The sequence below is a fragment of the Pithys albifrons genome, chromosome 11, assembly GCF_047495875.1.
Source record: "Pithys albifrons albifrons isolate INPA30051 chromosome 11, PitAlb_v1, whole genome shotgun sequence".
Lineage (NCBI taxonomy): Eukaryota > Metazoa > Chordata > Aves > Passeriformes > Thamnophilidae > Pithys > Pithys albifrons.
The window spans coordinates 3,728,523-3,756,157 of record NC_092468.1 but is presented as its reverse complement, the minus strand read 5'-3'; the positions used below and the strand labels follow the sequence as shown (position 1 = coordinate 3,756,157).

Genomic DNA, 27,635 nt, shown 5'->3' with positions numbered 1-27,635 from the left:
TGGGGTCCAGAAGTCGCTCTGAGAGGGAAGAGGTCCTGGAGCTGCCAGGGGTTGGGGGTGCCATGCTGCCCCTGAGCCCCACTGTGTGCCCCTGGGTGCTGCATCCCTGCTTTTCACTTTTTGCTGTCCCCACTTCATCCCATGCCTTCGTGTCCTTAACTACAGAGAGGTGATGATCCCTATGCCAGCAGTTTGTGGGTGAGCATTTTGGGAGCACCCTTGTGCCAATGGCAGTGCAGGGTCCCTGGTGGGGCAGAACTCCCATGGAAGTGTCCTTGGCTGGTCCTCACCCAGTCCCCATGTTGTTCACTCTTTACAAAATTTGTTCCTTGGCCCCTTTTCAGGTGTACCTCGCAATCCTGAGAGCAGAGGATATTTATACAGAGGGGATGTGGAATAACATGGAAAACCTCTGGAGCTGGGAATGGATTCCCACGTTGTGCCAGCACCAGAGGTAGATGATGGACCTCCCTGTTTTTTCTGGGCATGAAGGGAGTTCTCCCTCACATCCCCACAGCACCTTGTATACTTTTGCCGTGGGACAAGTTGGGCACCAGGAGGTGGGGGAAGACCTCGACCCCCCAAAAAATCTAGCAGATTCCCTCACTGAAGCACCTGCCCACAGTGGTGCAGGCAGCATCCATCATTAATTGATAATTAATCAGAACCAATGATGCTTTTGGTGGGGTCTCCCCTGGGGCAGTCTTCCACCTTCCTGGGAGCTCAGCCTCTCCCAATAAAACGATTTCCCGATGATAAATGTAAGGCGGGTGTGTTTGTTTTGATTTTTTTTCCTCTCCATTAGACAAAGAAGCCCTTGAGCCTGCAACGTAACCTAAAACATGGCATTCCTGAAAAGAATTTCCTGATAATATTTTTAGCACCTAAAAAAAAAGAAAAAATAGAGGAGGGAGCAAAAAAAAAAAGCTAATAAAAGGAATTCATAGGGGTTTTTTTCTCTTCTACTCTGTTTTTTCTCATCCAGTCCTCTGTTTTAAAGGAGCAGCTGCTGAGCCGCTGCTGGGGGGAGCGGCTGGCCATGGAGGGGGTGGTTTGGGGTGGGGGCTGCTCTTCCCGCGGGGCTGGCCGGGTAGGTGTGGGCGGGGATGGGCAGTGACCCCTCTCTGCGGTGCCCGACGCGAACCCCCCGAGCTCCTTCCCTCCCACGCTGCGCGTGGGGGCCCCGCCCCCTGCCCCGCCCCCTACCCCGCCCCCGGCGCGCCGAGCGTCCATTGGCTGGCGGAGCCCGAGCTATGCAAATGAGGGGGCGTGGCCAGCGCGGCGAAGGCCCCGGGATCGCGGTGGGGCCCGCGCGGTGGGTGCGCTGCGGGCGGGCGGTCCCGGCATCGGCATCGGCACCGCTCCCCGGGCAGCAGCTGCTTGCCTTGTCCTGCCTTGCCTTGCCCTGCCCTGTCTTCCCCTTCTCTTTCTCCGCCATGCCGCAGTGGCTGGTACCTCCGTGAGAGGCGAGCGGCGTTGCCGGCGGCCATGCGGGTCCTGGCAGGTTGGGTAGTGCTGGTAGCCCTGGGCGAGTGGCTGTGGGCCGGGGGTGAGGTGCCGCTGGGCGACTTCTACCCCTTCGGGCCGGCCCAGGGCGACGCCGCCACGCGGAAGCAGGACGACGGTGGCTCCGAGCTCCGGCCTCTCTCCATCCCCTTCCCCTTCTTCGGTGCGGGGCACACCGGCCTCTATGTGAGTAATTTCTGCTTGTTTCTCATTATTTCCATTTGTTTCCTCCTATTTTCTTCCACTTGTTTCCTCCGATTCACTCCCTCTTATTTATGTCCTCCAATACCCTCTTATTCCCTCTTTCCTTGTCTTCCTTCCCTCTTCCTTCCCTCTTCCTTCCCTCTTCCTTCCCTCTTCCTTCCCTCTTCCTTCCCTCTTCCTTCCCTCTTCCTTCCCTCTTCCTTCCCTCTTCCTTCCCTCTTCCTTCCCTCTTCCTTCCCTCTTCCTTCCCTCTTCCTTCCCTCTTCCTTCCCTGCTCAGATGAATCAGTTTCCTTGGGGCCCACCAGGTGGTCCCCACTTAACTGGAAGCATCAGAGGACTAGCAGAGTGCTAAGGGCGATGCAGTGGGCCCCAGGCTTGGGAAGCATGCTGGACCCCTGGTTCAGTCGGGGGGTCTCCAGCGAGGGTCCTGGCCCCACTGTTCCAGGAATCCTGGGCAAAGCACTCACCTGCCATGGGGAGCCTGGACTTAGCCCTGGCTGGAGCCAGCAATACCTGCATACCCACACCTTGTGGGACTGGCCCAGTGAGAGCCTGGGGGATCCCAACAACAGGAATCTGAACACATCTGGTGGGCAAGGACTTGGAGTTGGTGTGCTGCAGCCCTGGCATGGTGATCCCTGGCTAGTGGCCCTTGCTGGAGAGAGGGTGGTAGTGGGGGTCTGAGTGTAATGCAGAATAAACATACCTGCCTTTTGGGCTGTCCACTTGGCACATTCCACTCCCTCGCCTGTGCCCACTGGGCTCCTGAAACTACTCCTTTGCAGCCCCTAATCCACCTGGAGGGCAGCAGAAGGGCAACCCCAAGTACCTGTTGTCCATGGAGTCTTTTGGGTGGTGCTGCCTTGTGTCCTGGAGTGAGGTCTGGGCTCCCCGTGCCAGTTTCCACCTGGCACAGTGAATCCTTCGACTTACTGGTCCATTCTCCCTGGTTTGCTTTGGACTGACTGATGATTCAGACCCAGCTGACGGAAGAGAGGGCTGAGCATCACCTTGGTGCCATTCTGCAGGATGGCACATGTCCCGTTGCGCTGCCTTGACTCATTGCAGGCGGTGCTTAGTCCTGTCTGGTGATGTTTTTCCCCTGATCAGGGTGCCAGCCCTGCCATCGGATGGGAGAGACCTGGGCTTGGGGCGGGGACCACTGTGGGAGGATAGAAGAGGCTGGGAGAAGCCAGCTGACATGATGGTTGTCCCATACAGGATCCACAGTGCAGCTCTAGGTCTTGAAGGAGCTGCAGGGGTCAGAGAGCAGTACATTCCCTTCCCTTGAGCTAAGACCCTCCCTGGCTCTGCAGAGGGCCAGCTTGCCTGCCCCCAGCATGGGAGTCCATGTAACAGGGGCCCTCCTGCCCAGGGAGCTGCTGTCTGGGGGGACTGGCACAGGGCTGGGCTCACCTGGAAATCTCTGTCCTCGAGGGCTGCCTCCAGCTACCCCCTCTTTCACAAAACCCATCAACAACAAAAAAAGCCCTTCTTGGCTCTGGTTCTCTCCCATCTTGGTTTAATCAAGGGAAGAATGTTCCTCTGCAGACACAGTGGGGTTACAGAGGCTTTGGGAAAACAGAATCCTCTTTCCCTTAGTCACAGTGCTGACTGCCTGATGTTTGAATGGAGGGCCTGAGGAACCCTCCTTGAGGACTGGGGGCCTTCCCTGGAGGCTGCACAAGGCCATCACAGCCCAGTCCCACCCCCCTGCCTGGGTGTGCTGGCAGCTGCAATGAGGATGTTCTGGCTTCCACATGGGTCCTGGGGATGCTGGCTCCTGGCTCCTTGTCGGTGCATGAGTGTGACACCACTGCCTGTCCCTGCGTGCTAGAACTGCTCTTTCCACTTGAGAGTTTCTTGCCTATACTATGCCCCACTTTCCCACCCTGCAGCCCAGGGGCTTGCCAGAGCCACACATTGTACACTGGAGAACTTGGCTGAGGGCTGTGTCCTCCTGCCTGTCCCACTGTCACTTGGAGGCTGGGGAATGGAGCAGCTGTGAGCTGCTTGCCCTGCTGAGATGAGCACTGTGGCAGAGTCCTGGCAGGGTTTCCTTCTGGGAATTTGAGAGCTCAGGGTGAGAGCATTTCCCTTTGATCCCTGTTTCCTCACAGCCTGTTCAGGCAGGCAGGGGATTTCTTCTTCTTCCTCACTCCTGCTGCATCCACAAGCCAGGAGGCAGCAGTGCAGGCAGCAGCATCTACTATTTCCAGCTTCCTTTCCTGGGCTGAGAGCAGCCTCTGCCATGCATCCCTGGGCCAACCATTGCAGGACCATAGCTGCTGTAGTTAATTAGTGCTGGGAAACAGCTTGGAGTATCTCACCCTGTTGGTCTGGTGTCCCCCACTTTGATGAGAGTAGCCTGCTGAAGCACTGGGGGCTTTACATGGGGTGGTGGCACTTGGTCACCTGGGAACCACAAGCCCATTGGCTCACTTTGGAGTGCTGTGCATGGCAGTGGATGGATTGCTGCCCACTGAGGCTCCCCACATCCTGGGCCAGTGCCCACATAGCTCAGGCACAACCCCCATGCCAGGAGGGTCACAGTGGTGCCCGGCTGCAGCCCCCAGCCCCCCAGGCTGCATGTGAGCTATGAGAGCAGGGAGCGAGCCTTGGCCCCTGGCCCCGGCCAAGAGCACTGCCGTGAGCTGGCCCTATGCACTGGGCACTGTTTGTTTAAAGCGCAGGGCTCCTGCAGTTTTCGCAGCTGTTTCCCTTCCTCTGGCCCGAAGAACAGGGCTTGGTTTGTTCGGGCGCTCGCCCGCAGCTGCGCTCCGGCAAGAGGCAGCCAGGGTGGGGGGCTGCGGGTGTTGTGGGTGCTGGGACACGTCTCTGCTTCTAAGGACAGGAAGGGGAAGCGCTCCAATATTTGTGGAAAGGGGAGAGGGAGAGAAAGGTGAAATGGAAAACACCTCTAAAACATGGATTCCTGCTGGCAGCAGGAGTCAACCATGACCATCTGTTTCTTTTCCTCCCTCTCCATAGGTAAATAACAACGGGATCATCTCATTCCTAAAGGAGGTCTCCCAGTTCACACCGGTGGCCTTCCCCATCTCCAAGGACCGGCGTGTGGTTGCCGCTTTCTGGGCAGACGTGGATAACCGGCGGGCAGGCGATGTGTACTACCGAGAGAGCACTGAGCAGCCCATCTTGGAGAGAGCGAGCAGGGACATTGCTCAGTATTTCCCTGAGTTCCCTGGATTTTCTGCACAGTGGGTCTTCATCGCAACCTGGTACCGAGTCACCTTCTTCGGGGGCAACTCATTTTCGCCAGTGAGTAACTGTGGGACAAAACAGCCACCTCCATGCCTTCCACAGTGGTGTGGCTCCTGCCACATGACTCATGGAGCTGTTAGCAGGGCTAAGTTGACTGCAGTGGCTCCATTGCAATACCTTGCTGTAACAGAGCAGTGGTGGGCAATACTAACCCTCCTCTTTGTGCCATGTGGAGGCTTTACATCCCCAGCCACCACCTTCTTGTGCAGCAGTGAAGTGCCATTTGCCTTCCAGATGCTTGGTATCTGTATTTTCCCCTATTTTTCCCATGTTCCCAGAAGGAGAAGAGAGGTGTTCTGGCTGGTGATCACAACCAATTGGGATTAAAAATAATTAAACTCAAGTGCCTTTGCTCACAAAGGAGGACTGGGACTCAAAGAAACACTTCTTTGCAGAATATTCTTTCCGTCACTGTATTTTCTGACTAGTCCATCTTCCCTCACTGCTTTCTTCCCCTCCCTGCTGCAGGTAAACACTTTCCAGATTGTCCTCATCACGGATGGCAAGCTCTCCTTCACCATCTTCAACTATGAGTCCATCTCCTGGACGACGGGTATGCATGCCAGCAGTGGGGGGGACTTTGCCGGGCTTGGTGGCATCGCAGCACAGGTAAGTGGCAAACATGGCCCCCAGGGCACCTCAGTAGCACATTTGACCTGCAAGCTCATGGCTCCTGGTTGGTTTTTTGGAGGTGGAAAACCTCCCCATGCTTTTTTTTTTTTCCTCTTCAGAGTTCTTAAATCTGTGCATGCTCTGGCTCCCAAAGCTGAGACCATACAGGGGGCTTTGTTAGTCTGAAACCACATGTCTTTGCCTTGGCTGCTGCCTCATAGTCCCTTTTCCTTCCTAACCTCAGCCTTTAAGAGCAGCTGCCACAGCCAGCATACCTTTTGCTTGTATTTTTATTTCTTCTCTCTGTGTGTTGTGTTTAAGGGAAAAAAAGCCAACACCCACACCCGCAAAGCCCCCAGTACCCACTTGGATGTGTGAATTTACCAGCAGTTGATCTGTGCTTGGCTTCCTGCCTGCCAGCCTGCAGCAGGCAGGGTGCTGCAGGTGGAGAGGAAGTGGATGGGATTTGCATCCCAGGGGAGGGACTGAGCAGGTCAGGCAGCCACTTCACCCTGTTATCCCAGCATGAGAACAGGGCTGAGTGCTGGCCAGTGGCATGTGGAAGGTAACAGTTGCTCCAAGCAGTGCCACCAGTAGCACTGAGTGGCAGGAGAGATGAGAGAAGTGGATGGGATTTGCATCCTGGGGGAGGGACTGAGCAGGTCAGGCAGCCACTTCACCCTGTTATCCCAGCATGAGAACAGGGCTGAGTGCTGGTCAGTGGCATGTGGAAGGGAACAGGTGCTCCAAGCAGTGCCACCAGTAGCACTGAGTGGCAGGAGAGATGAGTCCAGGTGCTCCAGCTGCCTTCCCCCATGCACTAGTAATGTCTCTTTACCCTCTGCCTTTGTCCTCCCAGGCAGGTTTTAACGCTGGTGATGGAAAGCGCTACTTCAACATCCCTGGATCCCGCACTGATGACATCGCTGACGTGGAGATGACGACAAATGTGGGTATCCCCGGGCGCTGGGTGTTCAGAATCGATGATGCCCAGGTGCAAGTGGGGGGCTGCAGCAATACAAGTAAGAGGACAGCAGTTAGGTTTACTTAACTCCCAACCCAACCCCACACTGTTCTTCAGCCCCATCTTTCCTTGCCTCAACCCCCACCTCCACGGGGTGGAAGAGATGTATCCAAGGGCTTTGGGGAGGGAGGGGAGGCAGCTATGGTGGGGACCGCCTTCAGCACTGGCTGTGGCTTGGGTTGGCACCTGTGGGTGCCCTTGGGCTGGGAAGGGGCTGGAAGAGCTATTGGGGAGGGGAGGAAGACTCTTGAGATTAAAAGATCCTGTGGGGAGTGATGAGGGAGGCTGGGGAGGAGGTGATGCACACAGGCAGGACCCCACTAGCCCGCTGCCAGACCAGGTGCAAGGGGTCATCACCCCTGGGGACTGCACATGTCTGTCAGTCCCAGGAAGCTGGGCTGAGCCATGTGGAGGGCTACTGAGTGCCAGCCTGCCACCTGGGGCCAGATTGTCAGGGTCTGGGCCATGCTTCCCACCCCAGGGTTCAGGGGTCTGACAGATTCCCCATGGAGCTGCTGGCCTTCAGTTCCTCATCCCCACTCCCCTGACCATGTTTTCCCACTCGTTACCTGCTTGTCTTGCGTTTTCGGTGGTTTTGCTGTATGTGGGCTCTCCTGTCCCCTTTCCTTCTGCCCCAGATGAATGAGGTCATGTCCATGTCCCACGATCCAGTGGGGCAAACCACATGCAGCCTCTCCCCCTTGCACAGGAGGAGGTTCCCCTGTCTCAGGGTAACCCTTGAGGAGCAAACCCATCCCTTCCCATCAGGCAGGCAGCCCCGTGGTCTCCCTGAGTCCCCCAGGGAGCTGTGTGGGGGCAGACACAGACCCTGGCACTGGTGTGGCTGGATAGCAGTGGATGAGCCCTGTCAGGGTAGGGGCTGATGGAGGGGCACTGCCTGTCCCCACAGCCTCTGTCTGCCTGACACTGCGGCCTTGTCTGAATGGGGGGAAGTGTATTGAGGACTGCATCACAGGGAACCCCTCCTACACCTGCTCCTGCCTGGCTGGCTTTACTGGGAAGAGGTGCCATGTTGGTGAGTGCTTTGCTGCAGGGAGCAGGTCTTGCTCCTGGTGTCACTGCTGCATGCTGGCAGTCTGTCTGTCACTGCAGTGTCCCTGTCCTGAGCTCCTGTCCCCATCTGGGGCTCTCTTTCAGATGTGGATGAGTGTCTCTCCCACCCGTGTCAGAATGGAGCCACCTGCCTCAATGGTGCTGGCAGCTTCACCTGCAGGTGCCCACCAGGCTTCAGAGGCAACAGCTGTGAGACTGGTGAGCAGTGTGGCACTTGAAAAGCAGAGGCCCCAGGCTTGGGGAGCAGTGCTGCTCTTGGGAGGGCTCTTCAGACCAGAGCTCCTGTAGTAGCTGCTGAACTGGAGCAGATTGTGACAGCCAGCTTGGATTTCAGCTTGCTGCAGGCAAAGGAAGCTTTTCTCTGGCCACAAGCCCTTCCTGCTGCTGACTGTCCTGCCGCCAGCACTCTCTTAGCACCACGCCCTTAGTGAGAAAAGCCTGTGGTCAGTGCTCAAACAGAAGCTTTGCAGGCCCTGCTTTTGCAGGTGATGCTCTGGTCGCAAACCCTTCAAAGCCAGCAGGGACCCTCCCAGTCCCTGGCAGGGTCTGTGATGACTAGTTTCTTCTGCCGCTGGCCTCCACCTGCCTGTGGAAGTGCTGCCAAAGCATTTGGCTCCCAGCAAGCTGCTGTGCCACTGTCTCCACTGGCAAGAAGGCAGTTGACTTTTGGGGAAGGGAGGGAGGGAGAAATGCCCAGTGCTTCACACTGACATCAAGGACGTGCAGGGGGATGAAAGAGCTGAGCTGCCTGAGGAAGGGTTTTGGGGACAGTCATGACTTGGGACATGGCCACTGTCTCCTAACAGAAGGTGCATTGGTGGCTCCAATCTGTGGTCTCTGCCTGGCCCTGGCATGTGTAGAGGGTGCCATGTGCTAGTCTTGCACCTAGGTTGATGTCCCCTGCCTCTTTCTTTTGTTGTTCCTCTGCAGCAGAATCACCGTGTGAGAACAGGGTGTGTCAGAATGGTGGGACATGCCAGGTGGTGAACGGAACAGCAGCATGCTTGTGCCAGCCAGGGTACACAGGGGTGGACTGCCAAACAGGTGGGTGGCAGGAGGAGGTACAGAGTGGAAATGGTGACTTGTCACACCTTGGCAAGCTGCTTTCCTATGCAGTTTCATTCCTGGACATGGTTTTGGGAGGGGAACCTTTGGAATTGCCAGTGGCACGGATTTTTTTCCATCTGTTGCCTTCGCCCTTCCAAGCATCATCTGGGCTGGGAGACACTGGGTGAGCTGGCTGTGCCCACACATAACCTGACCATCTCTCCTGGCCTCCCCTTGCAGAGGTGAATGAGTGTGAGTCTAGCCCGTGCCTGAATGGCGGGCACTGCGTTGACCTGGTCGATAACTACACCTGTGTGTGCCTGGAGCCCTTTGTGGGACAGCGCTGCGAGACAGGTGCCTGTACCCCAGCTTGCCCCATGTCAGGGATTGCATCCCCTATGCTCTGCTGGCCATTGTGGCCCTCTCCCAGGTCCAGGCTCTGCTCATCACTCACTCCCTTGCTTTCCCCTTCCCAGATTCGTCTTCCTGTGAGGACCGGAGCTGCCAGAACCGGCAGACCTGCAACTACATCCGTCCTGGCCGCTATATCTGCACTTGCTCCCCGGGTTATTATGGCAACAACTGCCAGTATGGTGAGTGGGGTTGTGCCTCAACCAGCCTGGCATCGGCACTGCAGTCAGGGGAGCCCAGGGAAGGGGCAAAGAGCTGCAAAGGGGCTATGTCAGTCACAGGCACTGCCGTAACTTGTGGGCAGCCTGTGCAGAGGGTCCATGGTGCTGCCAGGAGGAAACCCCTTCCTGTAGGGCTGCTTGACCATGTTGGGGTCTCCAGCAGGACCCCCAGAACAGAGGGTGTTCCAGCCCCAGGCTGGACCTCTCTAACTCAGCCTTCCCATTCCTCACAGGTGGGCCCCGCATGCCCGGTGCCTGCCTCTCCCACCCCTGCCAAAACGCGGGCAGCTGCCTGGAGACTGAGCACGGCTACGTCTGCGAGTGCCAGGACGGTTACACTGGGCAGGACTGTCGAGACCGTGAGTACCAACCAAGGGGTCTTGCTAGTGTGGTTCAGGATCTCAAAAGGAGCCTTCATGCTCCTGAAAGGGAGAAGTGGCAGCTCCAGAGGGCCTGTTCAGAACAGTGGGTTTGTCCTCTTGATTGAGGCTGTGCCTGGATGTCTGGGGGCCTCGGGGCTGCTGCCCACCTGAGCTTGCCCCGTGGATGGCATGTGGCAAGGCTGCTTGTCTGTTCCAGCTGTACAAGCAGTAGAGGTCCTGGAAAGCTCCCATCTCCTCTCTCATAGAGTTCTCGGAGGGCTGTGAGTGTCGCAATGGGGGCAGTTGTCTGGAGGGGAATGTCACCATCTGCCAGTGCCCTCCTGGGTTTTTTGGTCTCCTCTGTGAATTCGGTAGGTGAAACATTCTTGCTCACTGTGTTTTCTCCCTCTGGGATGCTTGAGCCAGGCAGGCTGTGGGCAAACAGAGACACTGCCCATGCCTGACCCTAGCACAGTGCTGGGGCATACGATGAATTTGAGCTTGGAAATACATGCCCTGGTGAGATGGCAATGGTTCCATCTCCATCAGTCCTCCTTGAGCCGTGCCTCTCCCAGTCTCTGCCCCAGCCCAGTTCCTGTGGGTGTGGAGGGAGTCACAGCCTTTGTGTGTTCCCTCTCCAAAGCTCTTTGGGCATCGAGGCTGGGCATTGCTATTTGCACTGTCTGTGCCATGGGGTACAGTGTTTGTCCCATTTCACTGGACCCTGCAAAGTTAGGAGACCCCTGTTTCCATCTGTATCCTCCTGCCACTGGCTGAAGAAGGCTGTGCTGGCTGTGTGTTTGCAGAAGTCACCACGACACCGTGCAACATGAACACGCAGTGCCCAGATGGCGGGTACTGCATGGAGTATGGCGGGAGCTACCTCTGCGTCTGCCACACTGACTATGGCACCAACCACAGTAAGGCTTATCCCTGGGGATATGGGAGCAGCCCTGGAGTGGGGGTGAGCAGGGAGTACCGTCAGCAGTGGGGGAGCCACCCTTGTATCCCTGGCCATGTGTCCTCAGCAATGCCCTGTGTTTGGCTTTGCAGCGATGCCGTCGCCCTGCGACTCAGAGCCCTGCCTGAACGGAGGGTCCTGCAAGGTTCATGATGACTCGTACATCTGTGAGTGTCCTGGAGGCTTCCTTGGCACGCACTGTGAGAAAGGTACCTGCATAGTGCCCCTGTGGCCCCTTCACCTGGCTGCGGGTAGGAGAAGAGCTGGGACATTTCTGTGAGATGAGCAGCTGCTTGCAGAGCTGGACGTTGGTGCAGGTTATCCCATCCCATGCTGCAGGGTAGATGAGGATTGCATGACACCCAACAGTCACAGCAGCTGATCCAGTTGTTTCCTGTACAACACCATTGGTGTTGAAGTTTTTTATGTGCTTAAGCTTCTGCACTTGGGACCACCTGCCTGTCTTCTGACATTATGCACCTGCATGATGGGCCCCAAGGCCCTGGCACACAGATCTGTGGGGGTGTAATTTTTGTGATGTTGCTGGGCTCAGGACACACTCAGCTTTCCTGTAGCAGGGGGTTTGGTGGGGTGCTGGCAGGAGCCAGTGGCTCTTTGTGACCAGGACACACTCAGCTTTCCTGCAGCAGGGGGTTTGGTGGGGTGCTGGCAGGAGGCAGTGGCTCTGTGTGACCAGGACACACTCAGCTTTCCTGCAGCAGGGGGTTTGGTGGGGTGCTGGCAGGAGGCAGTGGCTCTGTGTGACCAGGACACACTCAGCTTTCCTGCAGCAGGGGGTTTGGTGGGGTGCTGGCAGGAGGCAGTGGCTCTCTGTGACCAGGACACACTCAGCTTTCCTGCAGCAGGGGGTTTGGTGGGGTGCTGGCAGGAGGCAGTGGCTCTCTGTGACCAGGACACACTCATTTCCTGCAGCAGGAGGTTTGGTGGGGTGCTGAGGCGGGCAGTGGCTCTGTGTGACCAGGATGCACTCATTTCCTGCAGCAGGAGGTTTGGTGGGGTGCTGAGGGGGGCAGTGGCTCTGTGTGACCACCCCTCTTTGCTGTCTCTCTGCAGCCAAGCCTCGGCTCTGCAGCACAGGGCCCTGCCGCAATGGGGGCACCTGCAGGGAGGCGGATGGCGAATACCACTGCACCTGCCCCTACCGCTTCACTGGCAAGCACTGTGAGATCGGTACGGCCCCCCAGCTCCCCTGCAGGGAGGAGAGGCGGCAGCTGGACCGCTAGGCTCATGCCTGCCCTGTGCCCCCAGGTAAGCCAGACCCCTGTGCCTCAGGGCCCTGCCAGAACGGGGGCACCTGCTTCCACTACATCGGCAAGTACAAGTGCGACTGTCCCCCAGGCTACACTGGACGGCACTGTGAGATTGGTAGGTGTGAGCAGGGAGTGCTGGTGCTGGCAGCTGCCTGGGGTGATTGATGGGCCTGACGGCCACGGCAGCAGCAAGCGAACCTCGCTGCTTGCTTTGAGCCCCCTTCCCTGTAATTTGAAGTGCTGCAACTCTTCCTTGTGCCCTGCTGGAAGGGCAAGGGGGCTGACTCTGGTTTCTGAGCTCTGCCAGCTCAGCAGCAGCTGTTCTTTGCTCTGCTCTTCTTCCAGTGCCCTCCCCATGCTTCCTTAGCCCCTGTGAGAATGGGGCTACCTGCGAGGACCTCGGAGGGGACTATGTTTGCACCTGCCCTGTGGGCTATGTAGGGAAGCACTGCCAGTCTGGTAAGGGCCTCAAGCCTCCCCTTCCAGCTGGGGACTTGGGATGCCTCTGGGCACCCCACTCATCCCCTGTGTCTCCCCAGAGGTCGACTGTGGCATCCCCAGTGATGTGAAGCACGCTCAGGCCTCTTTCAACTCCACCAAGGTGGGCTCACTGGCTGAATACCAGTGTGAGCTGGGCTACGCCCTCAGTCAGCACAACCACCCCCGTGTCTGCCACATGCCAGGTGTCTGGAGTGACCCCCCCGAATGTGATGGTGAGGAGTGCTGACAAGCCCTGATTCACCGTTCCAGTGGGCTGTGGTCACAGCTGTGGTTCGGTGACCCCATGAACATGTAGTCCAGTTGTCCCCTGCCCCACCAGAGACCCCTGCCCTGTGCTCACATCTGTTGCCTTGTCTCTCCCTGGCCCAAATGCCTGCAGAGATTGATGAGTGCCAGTCCCACCCCTGTCTGAATGGTGGCCAGTGCAAGGACTACGTTGCTGCGTTCCTGTGCCTGTGTGAGCCAGGTTACACTGGGCACCACTGCGAGCTGGGTAAGAGGCTGTGCCAAGCATGCTCCAGGACTGTCAATCCCTTCTTTGCCCCCAGCCCTTGGGAAACCCCAGTGGTTGCAAACTCCATGGCCGGGAGCTAGGCAAGCTGTGGTTGTGTGCACTTGGATCAGCCTGAGGCAAGGGCTCCTCTCCAGGGCTTCCAGACAGCTGTGAGATTTTCCAGCAGAGGCCGTGATCCTGGTTGGGCAGGGGAGCAGGCAGGGCTGTGGGGGCATGAGTGCTGTGTCCCCTGCTAATAGATGCTGTGTGGGCATCTCTGTTGCTGGCAGGGCAATGACTTCTCCTGACACATATTTAGCCCAAGGAGAGAAGCCCCAGATCTTGAGATCTGGATGGGAAGTTCCCTGTGTTGCTCCAAAGCTCTCGGCCACAAAGAGGGGAGAAAAGCAGCTTGAGGTCACACATATTTGGCTGTGCTCCCATGTAAGCTTATGGTTGTGTTGCATGTGGGTGCTGGTGGAAGGGGATGCATAGTGGGTGGTGGGATTCTGGCAGGTGGCTCCAGCTCAGCTCCCTGAGGCCTGGCAGAGGTCAGTGGTGGGAGAAGGTGGGCTACCTGTCAGGAATTAGATGAAGGGACATGCCACAGGCTTTCAATGGGGTCTCTTGGCACAGCCCCACACTGCCAATTGTCCCCAGATGTCCCTCAGGGAGTGTCCTCATGCCACCTGCCTGTGGCAGGGGCAGGTGTGAGGCAGTGGACATCCAGGAGCAGGGATGTTCCTGGCCACTGAGCTTGGGGACCCAAGTGTTATGGGGAGGGTCCATGCCCTAGGAGAGAAGCACTGCCTCTCTGAGCTCCTGTCCCCAGCCATCCGTCTGAGTGCTGAGCTGGTGCTTTTCCTCCTGCTGGTCCCCAGATATTGATGAGTGCCAGTCAGAGCCCTGCAAGAACAGCGGGACCTGCCAGGACCTCCCTGGGTCCTTTGCTTGCGACTGTCCTGAGGGCTTCCTGGGGACCCAGTGTGAGACAGGTAGGGACTCTCCCTTCCCGAGTCATGTGAGGCTGGGCTCTTGGCACTGGGACATGAGCAGGGCCAGTATCAAGCCAGGTCCCTGTCTTGGACACCTTGACCCCAAGCCATCACCTGGGCACTCCCTGTTGCACCTCCTTGCCTGTGGTTTTGGGGGTAGAGCTGAAACTGCTCTGATGGGGAAGGAGCAAGGAATGAGATGTCTGCCAGTTATAGACCCCCTTTCCAATGTGTTGCACCTGTGTGAAGGGATGTGCCCACCATGGTGCTTGAAAGGGATTCAGTGTCCAATCCAGCTGTGCCAAACCCTGGGCTGCACATCTGCCCAGCTTCCCCCTCGGGAGTCTGTCACTCCTGGGAGCAGCCTGCTGGCATGCCAGGGCCCTTCCTCACTGCCAGCCTCCTCCCACCTCCAGAAGTGGACGCCTGTGAGTCGGACCCTTGCCGAAATGGAGGGGAATGTGAAAGCTACAGGGGCTCCTACCTCTGCGTGTGCCTGGAGGGTTTCTTTGGCTACCACTGTGAAATAGGTGAGGCAGGCAGGGCAGCTCAGGGCAGCTGCAGGGCTAGTGGCACTGCTGACACTGCTGACCCTGGCACCTCTCCCACAGCCAGTGACCCGTGCTTCTCCAGCCCCTGCGGGAGCAGAGGCTACTGCCTGCCCAGCAATGGTACCTACAGCTGCACCTGCAAAGTCAGCTACACAGGCAAGAGCTGTGAAAAAGGTAAAGGCCCTCGGCAGCCCTACCAGGACGTGGTGTGGGGCTTGACGCCAGCCTGGCAGTGCATCGCCCTCAAGGGGCTCAACGTCTGGGACCAGCAGCACTCCTGGAGGCGGGCAGGGCTGGGGCTCGCCTTGGCAGGGCAGCCAGTGCCCCACCAATGCCGTGGGTGGGTGCTGGCATGCTGAGTCACTGCCACAGCTGCCAGGCTTGGCACCGAGATGCTGGGGGCAAGTTTCCCCTGCAGCAATGCCATCCCTCAGATGCCCTCAGGTGGGGAGGCTGAGGCATCCAACGGAGGCCTCTTGGCACTGGCCTCCCCAGGACCCCTTGCCCTGTCCCACAGTGGCAAGTGCTTGGCCGCTAGTGATGCCAGGGAGTGCTCCCAGCACCCTGGCTTCTCTTAGCCTACCGTACCAGGGATGGCCTGCACCCACAGAGCCCCTGCCAGCCATGCCAAGGGAGACAGTAACAGCCCTGTCCTTCATTGCTGCTGCTCTGCCACTCGCTGCCGGGTTCTAGTCTCTAAAGATTCATGGCATTACCTTTCCCCTTTGCTTTTGCTCACACCCTGAAGAATTGCTGCCACCAACCTCATTAAAGGTGGAAAGGGTGGAGGACACTGGTGTGTTGATTTCTTGGCACCCACCTGAGGACACAGCCGCCAGGCAACTCATTGACGGCTACGCCGTGACGTACGTATCCCTCGACGGCTCTTACCGCAGGACAGATTTTGTGGACCGAAGTCGTTCTGCCCACCAATTGCGGGCACTAACCTCCGGCAGAGCCTACAATATTTCTGTCTTTTCAGTCAAACGCAACGTGAACAACAAGAATGATATCAGCAGGCCCGTCATGCTCACCACGCGCACTAGTGAGTAGCGTCCCTGGGGGGATCGTGGTCGTGAGCACGTGCAGCCCCTGCAGGTGCCAGGGCTTGTGCTGCCACCTCCAGCCTGCTGCCAGCTCCAGCGTGGTGTCAAACCTGGTGGGTTTGCTGGTGTAGATCCTAAAATCCAGCCGGGGGCCTCTGGAAAGTGGTTGGCACGGAGAATCCCTGTTCTCTTTGCTGTGAGTAAAAGGGGACCAATCCCCTGTGGCTCACCCTGCCCAGGGGCTGTAAGGGAGCTGGCAGTGGGGACTGCTTCTGGATCCTGTTTATCAGGGTTAGGCTGTGCTTCTCCTGGTCACTGTGCCCAGGGTGGCATGGACCCCTAGTGCTGCTTGGCTGGGGTGGAGAAGTCCTCAGCCAGGGTGGGCAGCAGGACTTGGGTGATTTCTACCAACAAGCCCCATGGGCAAGTCACCCTGCTGTGCTGCCGGGGTCGGTGTGGGGACATGTGAGGGCAGAGGCTGGCAGGGTCCTCTACTTCGTGGGCAGAGGGAAAGGGCACAGTGATGCCACTAGGGCATGGACAGGCAGAGCAGCTGTGATCCCGCTTTCTAGGGCAGGCAGTTGCATAAATCAAGGGCAAGCAGGATGGAGGGAATTAGACTTAAGAAAGATGTCCTTGGGAGAGGAGGATGGTGGTGGACCTGTGAGCCATATCCTCCACAGCAGACTGAGACTGAGTGAAGCACAGGGAGGAGATGGCAGCATGGTGCTGGGCACAGCATTTTGTGGGGCCTCAAGCCAGGGCTGGATGCTGGTTGGTCAGCAGGAGCCAGGTTTGGAGTGGCCCTCTGAAGTGTGCCATGGGCTTAACAGTCAACTAGCAGCGTTCCTCAGGGCTCAGTTTTGGGGCAGGTCCTGTTTAACATCTTTATTGATAATCTAGGCATGGGGATTGAGTGACCCCTCAGCAGATTTGCAGATGACACCAGTTTGGGTGGGAGTGTTGATCTGCTGGAGGGTAGGAAGGCTCTGCAGAAAGATCTGGACAGACTCGATCAATGGGCTGAGGACAACTGCATGATGTTCAGCACGACCAAATATCGGGTCCTGCACTTGGGTCACAACAAGCCCCTGCAGTGCTTCAGGCTTGGGGAGGAGCAGCTTGAGAGCTGCTCAGCAGGAAGGGAGTTGGAGGTGCTGGTTGACAGCTGGCTCAGTATGACCCAACAGTGTGCCCAGGAGGCCAATGGCATCTTGGCATGTGTCAGCAATAGTGTAGTCAGCAGGACTAGGGCAGTGATCATCCCCCTGTACTCAGCATCGGTGAGGCTGCACTGCATTTAGTTTTGGCCCCTTCACTTCAAAAAGGACAGTGAGGTGTTGGAGCATACCCAGAGAAGGTCAAAAAGGCTTGTGAAGGGTCTAGAAAACATGTCTGGCGCTGGGTTTGTTAGTCTCAACGATGAAACTCAGCAGGGGACCTCGTTACTCTCTACAACTCCCAGAAAGGAGGTTGTGGTGAGGTGGGGGCTGGTCTCCCATGCCTACAGTGAGGAAATGGCCTTGAGCTGAGGCAGGGGAAATTCAGATTAGATATTAGAAAAAAAAATTCACTGTTAGAGTGGTCAGGCATTGGAATAGATTGTCCAGGGAGGTGGTAGAGTCACCATCCCTGGAGGTGTTCCAGAGGTGTCTGAATCTGGCGCTGGGTGATGTGGTTTAGAGGTTACTGTGGTAGTGGTGGGTGGATGGTTGGACTGGATGACCTTCCAGCCTTGGTGATTCTATGATTAAGGCCAGGCCTGGGTACTATGAGCTGGGTACTTTAGAGCTTGTGGTGGGGGGCTGGGGCCATAGTGGGACAGCCTCAGGGGTGCCTCAAGGTGACACAAAGCCCTTGGGCAGGCAGATGAATGTGCCTCTGGCGTCCCTTGAGGCAGTGAGGGTAGGAGAGCATGAGTTCAGTGGGACAGGTGACACTGAGCAGCTCCACTGGGGAAGCTGATGCAGAGGTGTAGGCAGGGCCCCCCTGGAGGGCACATGGGGAAGGAATGGGGTGACTGATAATGACCACAGCCCTCTGCACTTGCTCCGGCCAGGACCGCGTCCGGTGGAAGGCTTTGAGATCACAAATGTGACAGCGAGTGCCATCACGGTGCAGTGGGCTCTCCACCAGCTCCAGCACTCCACTGTCAGTAGGGTGAGGGTCTCCATCCACCAGCTGGGGGACCTGGCAGGCCGCACCGTGGAGCTGAACAGCAGTGTGGCCAAGTACACCTTCCTGTGAGTGGGGCAGTGGTGGGTGCCAGGGTGTTGGCCCCCCAGGCTGCCCTGCTTACCCCTTCCCACTCTACCTTTCTCTTCCACAGGGACCTGCAGCCAGGAGAGAGATACATTGTCCATGTCACCACACTGAGCGGCCTGGGGACAGAAGACCACCCCTCAGAGAGCCTGTCCACAGCCCCTTTTCATGTGTGGACGAGTGAGTGGGGCTGCCTTTCCCACCCTGGCTTGGCAGGCACAGGGGCTTGGCAGGAAGGCTGTGAGGCGGGGAAGGTGTGGGAGCTGCCAGGCTGTCTGGCCAGCACAGCAGGCAGGAGGTGTGCAGGCAGCCCTGGGAAGGGCAGGAAATGCAGCAGCACGTCTTCCCCTGCCAAATGTTGTTCGCTGTCTGGGCCCAGCATGAGCTCAGCCCTGTGTAGCACCCACATGTGCCAGATTCATCCCCTGCTGTCCAACAGCCAGAGGGCGAGAGCAGACCTGTGTGCCAGGGTGCAGTGAGGCTCTGCCTGTCTTGTCAGAGCCCCAGTGCTGCACATCCCCTCCCAGTGCATTCCATGGCTGAAGCAGAGCTTAGGGCTGGCCAGGGCAGTGCCAGGCAAGCTGGGGCCCTGGGCACACTTGTAAGGTGATGTGAGCAAATGGGGTGGTGGCCAGCTCTGACCACTTTCTTTCCCACCCCCTGCCTGTCACAGGGCCTCTCCCCCCGCAAAACCTCACCACTTCACGTGTCAGCGCCACTTCAGTGTCCATGGTGTGGGAGCAGCCGCCTGCTGGCACCATGGCAGGGTACATCATCAACGTCACCACTGCTCAGAGTGTCAAGAGTCGCTACGTGCCTAATGGGAAACTTGTGTCCTACACGGTGCGGGACCTGCTGCCTGGGCAGCGGTACCACCTGTCCGTGACGGCTGTGCAGAACACAGAGCAAGGCCAGGTGCACAGCGAGCCTGCCCACCTCTACATCACCACGTGTGAGTGCTTGTGGGTCTCTGCTGTACTGCTGCAGCACAAGGGAGGCAGTGGGATGACAGGGGAGCAGACTGGGGGGGGTAACAAGTGCTGCAGCCCAAGGGAGGCAGTGGGATGACAGGGGAGCAGACTGTGGGGGGTAACAAGTGCTGCAGCCCAAGGGAGGCAGTGGGATGACAGGGGAGCAGACTGTGGGGGGTAACAAGTGCTGCAGCCCAAGGGAGGCAGTGGGATGACAGGGAAGCAGGCTGTGGGGGGAAACCAGTTGACCAACAGAGTGATGAGCCCTTGCTGCCCCAGCACTGGGTGTCTGCAGCAGGCTGTGAGGAGAGGATACAGGTCCACTGTGAAGACAGATGGGAGTCACAGGATGCTGCTCCTGTTAGCGAAGAAGGGCCAGGTGCAGAGAGCTACAGCTTGGTGATGGGCACTTTCAGCCCCAGTGTATGGAGAGTGTCTGCATGTTGCCAGACAGCACTAAATAGCAGCCTAGGGATGATGGGATGGGATGATGGGACTGGCTGGGAGGTGGCTTGCTGTGCTGGGTCATGCTGCCTACCACTAAGCCTCACCCTTTGGACTGCAGTGCAGAGGGACGTGGCTCCAGAGAGACGGTGGAGTCAAGCTGGGCACCCGCGGGTGCTGCGCAACAGGCTACCGCCAGCTTTCCTGCCCGAGCTCCGCTTGCTGGCAGACCATGACACAGCTGAGGAGCCCTCCCCAGCCCCCAGGTAGGCACTGCTCTGGCTCTCCTGGCTCTTCCACTAGCACTTAGCCCAAGCACTGGGTTGAGCCAGCGCCTTTTCCCAGATTCCATGTTCAGATGTCTGCAGGTTTGAGCTGTGTTCCTGCTGGAGAGAAGCCTCTTGCCCATCCTTTGGGGTCCTAAGCCAGACAGGGCCCCCTCAGGACTCACACAGAGCCTGATGTCACCAGTGACTGCTTTATCCAGCTGCCCTAAGGCCTGGAGGACCTGCAGTGCCCTGTACCCTTATGCTGTCCTGTCCCAGGTTCACGGAGCTGGTGGATGGCAGAGGAAGGATCAGCGCCAGGTTTAGCACTGTGCTGGGAAAATCTATCACTGTGAAGACACGTAAGTGCTCTGTTGCCTTTCTGTCCTGCTCCTGTCAGCCAGTGCCATCTCCTGCAGCTCCCCCAGGATGAGGTGGCAGCTGGGCAGGTTGCTGCAGAGCTGGGGTAGCCACAGAGGAGAGTGGAGCCCTCTCACCCAGCCCTGGGCAGGCAAATATTTGCCCTGCTTGCTAGACCCCTGCCAGGGGAGAGGGGTGACTCAGCCAGTTAGGGAGCCCAGAGAGGGACCCTGGGATGGGAGGCTATACTGACTGTGGCACAGCTGCCCTACTCCCCTGCCAGAAACAGTGGGCCCCAAGCAGTGACCCTCCAGCCCTCCAGTGCAGCCCCTGCCTGCCCAGCAGCCTTGTCCCCACTGCTAAGAACAACCTCACACCCGAGGAGGGCACCTGGGTGTGAACCCCCTCACTAGTCCAGCTCTAGCCCCCTTCTTTCCATTCCCGGAAGACCAGGGATACAAGTGCCAGCCCAAGATACTCTAGCAGGCCTGGGAACCCCATGCCATGGGGTGGGGAAGGAGCCTGGCACACCTGAAGGCAGCCCTGGACCTGCTGCACATCCTGGCTCTGCCCCTGCCTCTGCAGGACTCTGTCCCACACCCTTCCAGGAGGGGTGAGAGGGTCACCCCAGTTCTAGCGATGCCAACTGTGAAGGGCTAAAGCACTGCCTCAGGCCTGACCAGTGCCCCAGTACTGTGGGCAGGCTGGATCCCCTCAGAGGGGCTGCCTTTGGGTCTGGCTCTCGCCTGGAGGTGACATTTGACCCTCTCGTTGTCCAGAGCCAGAGGCTCCAGTGAAACTGGAGAACACAGAGGTGTCCAGCCGGGACAGTCTGGCACTGCAGCTGCGTGAGGCAAAGACCAAGAGTAAGTCCTGGGGAGACCCACAGCAGCAGGGACCCAGCCCTGGCCCCCCAGGCAGAGTGCTCAGCACCAGCCTGCCTTCCCTGGGGGCATAGCATGTGCCCCTGCCCACCAGCAATTCCTGGGAGCACCCCAGCATGCTGGGTGGCTTGTTAGGGTTGTGCTGTGGCCCCAGGGTCTGATGGCTGGGCATGTTTTGCAGGAGAGGGGCAGAACTGCTCCATGAATCCCTGCAGGAATGGAGGCACCTGCACCAGAAACACTGAGTCCTACCACTGTGCCTGTCGCCCAGGGTTCAAGGGCCGGCTCTGCCAGCTGGGTGAGTGCCAGGCTGTGCCAGAGGAACAAGCTCCCTCCTGCAATGCCAGGCTGGTGGCTGTCCATCATCAGTTCTCTGGGATGCAGGTCACCCAGCTCACCCTGTCAGCACCCAGAGCCTCCCACCACACCCAGGCTCCACTAGAGATCAGTGCCATGCTGGCAGCTGGGAGAGGGGCTGGGCTCTGCTCTTGGCAGTTTGGGGAGGTGTGAGAGTGCAGGTCTGCTCCCCACTCCTGGCTGAGCTCTTTGCCTCTGTGTGGCAAGCCAGGCCCCCCTGCCTTGTGCAGAGAGTTGCCCAGGCACTGTGAGGCTGGGAGGTCCACTTTTCCTCGTGGGTCACCTCTGAGCCCAGCCCTCCAGTACAGCCAAGGAGAAGCCAGGCAGGCCTCACTGGCCCCTGGCCATGGCACACAGACAGGTAGGGCTCACTGATAGCTCCCCTCTCCTATTCCCCAAGCAGCCTGCAAGAAGGTGCCACACTCGTGCACGCGGCTGTACTCGGAAACCAAGTCATTCCCAGTGTGGCAAGGAGGCACCTGCCACTACCTGTGAGTACTGCCTGCAGGTTGTGCTCCCCTCTTTCCCCTGTGCTCTGAGCTGGGGATGTCTCCCCATGGCTTGGCTTTGAGGAAGGGAGAGCAAGTGAGGCCATCTCCAACCCCAGCTGGCAGCTGCCCCCTCCCCAGCACAGGCTGAGCAGCCTGTCATGCCCCTGTGGCCACCCCACAGCTGCATTTCAGGGCAAGGTGTTGCTGAAGTGAGAGCTCTGTACTGGTGTTACCCACCCACATGGCAGCAAGGCTGGATTTGGTGTGCATGACCCCCAAACAGCAGCAGATCCCACCCAGCTCCTGGCTGTCTCTCCATCTACAGCCAGAGGGCTGGGGGAGCCCTGCTGCAGTCCCAGGGCATGGGAGGCTCTGCTGTTGCCCTCTGCCTCCATGTGATGGAGGCAAAAAGGCCTGGCCATGTGGGGATCAGCCCTGGGGCACATCAGGTTCCATTCCTGCCAAAGTTGGCTACTGCAGCCTAGAAGGAAACAAGGGAAACACTCAGACTTCACCTTCACACTCATAAAAGCACATCTGTCTCTGTCGTTCCCTACAAGTCAATCCTCCACTGTGTGTGCAGGTACAGGAGAGTCTACAAGGTACACCAGGACATCTGCTACAAGGAGAGCTGTGAGAGCACTGGTTCTGAGAGGACAACCAGCAGGTACAGTCAACAGCAGCACGCTGAGCATGCCAGCCTTCCCATCACCCTGAACAGGGAGATGCAGGTGGCCCCCAGCCCCACTCAGGCTGTGGTGGGCTAGGAGAGGGGTGCAGGCATAATCAAAGCTTGGATGCCAGTGCTGTGAGCAGTGTCTGAGGGGTGCAGGGCTGATGGTGCTCTCCTCTCTTCCTTTCCAGAAAACCAAGCAACAGTCACACACTGAAGAAGCCATAGAAGTAAGTACCTGCTCCAGCCCTCCTCAGCCATGGGCAGTTCTTGTACAGGGAGCTGCAGAGCAGGAAGGGTGGAGGCCAGGGCACAGCCCCAGCTCACGCCTGCTGTGTTGAGGGGATGGAGGGATTGTGGCTGAGGGCTCTTGGTTGTGTCTGGGATGGGGAAGCAGAAGGGAATGCTCTGCTTCCCTCTGGCTCTGCAGCAACATGAACAACAGATTCCTGCACGGAAAGGGCCAGATAAAGGTTGGAGCCCTGGAGAGGGCAGGTCCCCTTCTCCCAGCACAGGGTGGGAAGAGGCAGCTGTGGGACTCTTTGGGAACTCTGCACACCAGCTCAATTTTCCTCCTGCTCCTCCACAGGGTTTAAAGCAGTAGAAGCTTCATCTTTCCACATTTAAGGGCTTTTTGAACACCAGGAAGATCAGATCTGCTCACTGGGTTGAACACAGCAGGGGAACCTTTCTGCCTGGTGTTAGCCTCTCCCTCTTCTCCAGCCTGTAAGGCAGCTGCATCAGCAGACTGGGCAGTGCTCCCTTCCCCCTGCCAGCCCAGCACTGCCTTTGCTGGTTTGCCTCCCTCCAGCCGCCTCTCTGCCCCCGAGGAGCTGAGCACCAGTGCCCCCCCAGCCACTCTGCACAAGCAACAGGCTCCCTGGTCCACTCAGGGATCAGCCCTGCAACTTGCCAACAGCATCTGCACCAACCTGTTTTCATAATCCAAGGTTATAAATTTACCTATAACCCTCAAATAAAACAGTTTCATGCAGAGCAAAAAGCCTTAGCCATCAACTGAAACATGGCCCCCAAAAATCTGCTCGGAGATGTTCCAACCTCTCTAGATGATTTAAAAATGGTGAGCAGCTCCAAGCAGCGAGGCGAGCACTGGCAATGGAGGCACATTCCTGTTTCCTCTGCTCTGGTAGGGGAAACTTACGTAGCTTCTTCTGCCCGCCTTTTTTTCTTTGCTTTGTAAACAGTCCCTGGTTTTAACCAAATTTCCAGCTCAGAAACCAAGAGAGAGTACCTAGAAAGAATTTAAAAAGTGATCTCTAGGTGAAGGCTGTCAGCTGAAGCATGCCAGTGCCAACACACTTGTTGTAACTGCCCCCACGTCAACACAGGGCACAGCAGAGGCTTGGTGACAGTGCCAGCCCCACATGTCCTCCCCCTGGGTTGGTGCCAGTGCCAGCCCCACGTGTCATTCCCCTCTGCTGCCCCCAGCCTTCTCTGTGGCACCAGCGCTGTGGAGCCTGTTGGGAAGGAGAGGACCAGCATCCAGCACTGCAGCAGGGCAGGCAAAGCAAGAGAGTAGCTTAGAAATGTTCCTAGTTTTTGTGAGTTTGTATGACAGCACTAGTTAAACATAGATTTGTGTATTAACATACACAGTGTATATTATAAATTAATACATACCAGAGATATATCGCAGTTATGGTATAGAGCGTTATGTCCCCAGCAGTGTGGGGTTAGCCCAGTGGGGAGGCTCTCCCCTCCCACCCAGCATCACCCAGCTCTGTTGCTCAGACATATGTCTCCAGCAGCAGCTGGGAAGGTGGTTTGGGAGCAGGACAGGCCCAGGAGTTTCAGTGCCCCTGGCATCACTGTCTGCCTCCTGAGAGCAATGTAATAGTGCTCAGCCTGGAGGAACAGCTGCAGAGGTGAGGGGCAGGGGCAATGTAAAGCCACAGCCTGCTGGGCTGCATGATGCTGCCCTCCTGCAGTGCCTCTCTCTCCTCCCACAAGAGAGACATGCCTCATTTTCCTCCAAGGCTGGCTGGTCCTGCTCCAGCTACCTGGCAAGCACAGCCCCAGGAGAAGCAGCCAGCCATCTCCCCTGGGAAGAGCAGGGCAAGGGGAAACCCAGACCTCTTCCATGTAAGGACAGGAGGGTTTGAGGCCATGGTCAGAAAGCTTTTGCACCCCTGCCCTGTCAGCCACGAGGTCAGTGCTGGCATGGGCTGCAGGGGTAGAGGTGGCCCTGCCCTGAGACAGTCCTTGTTTCCACAAGGCCTGTCCCTACAGCCCCAAGAAGCCCTGCCCCTCTGCCAGCTGGGCATAGCAGCCCCCTGCCTCCCACCCCACAGCCAGCAAAGTATGTAATGCAGCCTTGGAAATAAATTAGGGTTGGGGGTTTTTTTTGTGGTGTTTTTTTTGTTTGTTTGTTTTTTAAATAAAAACACTTTATGGAAATTGGATTTTCTTAAAATTGGTCAATGATTCCTGCCCAGGCTTGGCTCCTCCTCAGGAACCAATTCAAGTGGGGTTTTTTACTTTTCTTCCCCACAACTCAAAGCCAGTAATGGTTTCCAAAAAATTGAAAGGCGTTTCTGCTATTACCACTAGGAGTGTGTTAACACAGACAGAACCCTCCAAGAAGGATGCAGCTGTTCAGGTCTCTGAAGGAATTTCTTTACAGAGAGAGTAATCAGGCATTGGAGTGGCCTGCTCAGAGAGGTGGTGGATTCACTGTCCCTGGAGGTGTTTAAGATGAGACTGGATGTGGCATTGAGTGCCATGATCTGGTGATCACAGTGGGGTTGGATCAAGGGTTGGACTTGACCTCAGAGCTCTCTTCCAACCCAGTTCATTCTATGATTCTATGAATGGTCAGTGAGGAAGAATGAGTGGTGGTGTATTTGACAGATGAGATTTATTGGTGCCCCACACAGAGGGTCCTACAGCCACCACAGCTTGTGCTGATGTGGAGCGGGAGGCCAGAGCACCCATGGTGCAGTGGGGTGGGGGAGTGTACCAGCATGGGAGGGCTCAGGCACCTTGGAGCCCTCACTCTGGGGCTGTTTTACTTCTTTCACTGTCCAAATCATCATCTTCCTCTGCATATAGTGCATCCTCTTCCTCCTCCTCCCCCTCTTCCTCCTCCTCCCGAGCCAGCAGCTTCTTGAAGACCTCATACTCCTCTGGGTCAGAGCAGGCCAAGCTGGCCAGGAAGTCCTTCTCTGGGAGCTGAAGGATGTCCTTTAGTTTTGGGTTACTGGTTTGCGTCTGCTTTTTGTGTGGGGTCTCGTAGAGCCCGCGGCGCTCCAGGAAGATGTGCCGGTTCCGGAGCTCGGTGAAGGGCATTTGGAAGAGTCGAGCCTTCACCATCTCCTTCTGCCGGACGCCCATTCTGAAGTAAGCGTACTGCGAGCGCGACAGGGGAGTCAGGCACAGCCCCACGCCCTTGGCAGGCTGCGGCAGGGAGGGGGATGCCGCTCCTCACCTGGAAGTGATGATGGATGTTGCTGGGCTCCTCCAGCAGGACGGCGGGGCAGGTCTCCAGCACCTCCTGCAGCTGCTCGGCCGTGAAAAGGCAGCGCTCCCGTAGCAGCCGCACCGCCGCCTGCAGCCTCTTCCGGGGCACGGTGAAGATCTCGGGGCAGCGGCGCAGTGCCCGCTGCAGCCGACCTGCGGGCACACACCGGGTCAGTGCCCGCCGCAGCCGACTGTGGGCACACACCGGGGCAGTGCCCGCCGCAGCCGACTGTGGGCACACACCGGGTCAGTGCCTGCCGCAGCCGACCTGCGGGCACACACCGGGGTAGCGGCTCAGTGCCCGCCGCAGCCGACCTGCGGGCACACACCGGGGTAGTGGCTCAGTGCCTGCTGCAGCCCTGCGGGCACACACCGGGGCAGAGGCTCAGTGCCTGCTGCAGCTGACCTGTGGGCACACACCGGGTCAGTGCCTGCTGCAGCTGACCTGTGGGCACACACTGGGTCAGCGGCTCAGTGCCTGGTGCAGCAGACCTGCAGGCACACACCGGGGCAGCGGCTCAGTGCCTGCTGCAGCTGACCTGCAGGCACACACCGGGTCAGTGCCTGCTGCAGGCAACCTGTGGGCACACACCGGCTCCGTCCCCGCAGCAGGCAACCTGTGGGCACACACTGGCTCAGTGCCTGCGGGCACACACTAGGGCAGCTGCTCAGTGCCCGCTGCAGCTGACCTGTGGGCACACACCGGCTCAGTGGGCCGGCCAAACCGCGCTGAGTCCCCAGTGTGATTTAAAGAAAATCTAGATATTGATAGTAAAGCACCATTTTATTGGTGGGGGTTGGTCTCTTCTCTCAGGCAACCAACAGTAGGACAAGAGGGCATGGGCTTAAGCTCTGCCAGGGGAGGTTTAGGTTGGATATCAGGAAGAAGTTCTTTACAGAGAGAGTAATCAGGCACGGAAATGGCTTGCCCAGAGAGAGGGTGGATTCTCCATCCCTGGAGGTGTTTAAGGTGAGACTGGATGTGGCACCCCTGGCAGAGCTTGAGCCCATCGTGCCCCCTTGTCCTATTGCTGAGTGCCTGGGAGAAGAGACCAACCCCCAGCTGGCCAGAATTTCCCTTCAGGGAGTTCCAGACAGTGCTGAGGTCACCTCTGAGCCTCCTCTTCACCAGGCTAAACACCCCCAGCTCCCTCAGCCTCTCCCCACAGCACTTGTGCTCCAGTCCCTTCTCCAGCCTCGTTGCACTTCTCTGGCCTCACTCCAGCCCCTCAATCTCTTTCCTGACCTGAGGGCCCCAGAACTGAACACAACACTCAAGGTGTGGCCTCACCAGCACAGAGTACAGGGGAAGGATCACTTCCCTGGGCCTTCTAGCCGCGATTTTTGATACAGGGTATTATTTTGTCTTTGTTTCAGGTATGCTTCCCATCCTCCCCGCCCTACCTCCGTCCAGCCCCAGGCGCCGCAGATGCTCGGCGCGTTCCCGCAGCCGCTCCGCGGGCAGCCGCAGCACCGCCGGACTCCGCTCCAGCAGCGATACCGCAGCCTCGGAGCTCAGCCCCAGCAGCAGCAGCTGCGCCGCCGCCGCCTCCAGGCCGAGCCGTGGCTGCAGCGCCAGGAGCCGCTGGGTCTGCTCCGGGTTGAAGCCCATGTCCCGGAGCGTTGCTGCTTCCCCGCAGCCGCGGCGCGGGCACGGCCGGGGCACGGCGGGGAGCGGCGGACACACCGCCCGCACTGCCCCGCGCAGCAGCAGCTGCACCGCCGCCATGGCAGAGGCGGAGCAGCCGCGGGGCTGTCCCGGCCCCCCTCGTGGGCACCGCGGCAGAGGCGGAGCAGCGGCGGGGCTGTCCGTAAGGGATCTGGAACAGCCCCGCCGCTGCTCCGCCCCTGCCGCGGTGCCACCGCGGGCAGGGCTGCCAGAAC

At 58.2% G+C, this 27,635-nt stretch overlaps 2 protein-coding genes across 7 annotated transcripts; one reads left to right on the top strand and one right to left on the bottom strand.

The window, feature by feature from the left end:
* The first annotated feature begins 1,278 nt into the window (after positions 1-1,278).
* On the top strand, positions 1,279-24,692 carry SNED1 (sushi, nidogen and EGF like domains 1). Of its 6 annotated transcripts, none has more exons than XM_071566002.1 (33): positions 1,279-1,692; positions 4,704-4,991; positions 5,463-5,603; positions 6,466-6,628; positions 7,541-7,666; positions 7,789-7,902; positions 8,635-8,748; positions 8,992-9,105; positions 9,228-9,344; positions 9,617-9,742; positions 10,012-10,116; positions 10,552-10,665; positions 10,799-10,915; positions 11,781-11,897; positions 12,000-12,092; positions 12,323-12,436; positions 12,517-12,690; positions 12,858-12,971; positions 13,853-13,966; positions 14,383-14,496; positions 14,578-14,691; positions 15,266-15,562; positions 17,623-17,806; positions 17,893-18,005; positions 18,499-18,777; positions 19,362-19,506; positions 19,786-19,868; positions 20,646-20,732; positions 20,932-21,048; positions 21,508-21,598; positions 22,182-22,265; positions 22,463-22,501; positions 22,861-24,692. In XM_071566002.1, exons 1-32 carry the CDS (start codon positions 1,489-1,491, stop codon positions 22,497-22,499), a joined length of 4,314 nt encoding a protein of 1,437 aa, XP_071422103.1. In that variant the 5' UTR covers positions 1,279-1,488; the 3' UTR covers positions 22,500-22,501; positions 22,861-24,692. The 6 variants fall into 6 exon arrangements, with proteins under 6 accessions (XP_071422103.1, XP_071422106.1, XP_071422102.1 ...); XM_071566005.1 differs by having other exon boundaries at positions 11,976-12,092; positions 15,500-15,562; XM_071566001.1 differs by having other exon boundaries at positions 11,976-12,092; positions 21,511-21,598.
* Positions 24,693-25,130: 438 nt separating this feature from the next.
* MTERF4 (mitochondrial transcription termination factor 4) lies at positions 25,131-27,508 on the bottom strand. The gene is made up of 3 exons (XM_071566006.1): positions 27,156-27,508; positions 25,720-25,904; positions 25,131-25,640 (listed from the first exon to the last, which is right to left on the bottom strand). The coding sequence occupies exons 1-3, from the start codon at positions 27,478-27,480 to the stop codon at positions 25,284-25,286; spliced, it is 867 nt and encodes a 288-aa protein (XP_071422107.1). The 5' UTR covers positions 27,481-27,508; the 3' UTR covers positions 25,131-25,283.
* Positions 27,509-27,635: the final 127 nt, after the last annotated feature.

Bases quoted from the DNA above. Each gene is read 5' to 3' on its own strand.
- SNED1 (XM_071566000.1), top strand. From the start codon at position 1,489: ATGCGGGTCCTGGCAGGTTGGGTAGTGCTGGTAGCCCTGGGCGAGTGG. The intron at 7,903-8,634 runs GTGAGCAGTGTG...GTTCCTCTGCAG, and splicing joins AGGCAACAGCTGTGAGACTG to CAGAATCACCGTGTGAGAAC. The intron at 12,972-13,852 runs GTAAGAGGCTGT...GCTGGTCCCCAG, and splicing joins TGGGCACCACTGCGAGCTGG to ATATTGATGAGTGCCAGTCA.
- MTERF4 (XM_071566006.1), bottom strand. From the start codon at position 27,480: ATGGCGGCGGTGCAGCTGCTGCTGCGCGGGGCAGTGCGGGCGGTGTGT. The intron at 25,905-27,155 runs GTAGGGCGGGGA...GTGTGCCCGCAG, and splicing joins GCGCCTGGGGCTGGACGGAG to GTCGGCTGCAGCGGGCACTG. The intron at 25,641-25,719 runs GTGAGGAGCGGC...TCGCGCTCGCAG, and splicing joins ACATCCATCATCACTTCCAG to TACGCTTACTTCAGAATGGG.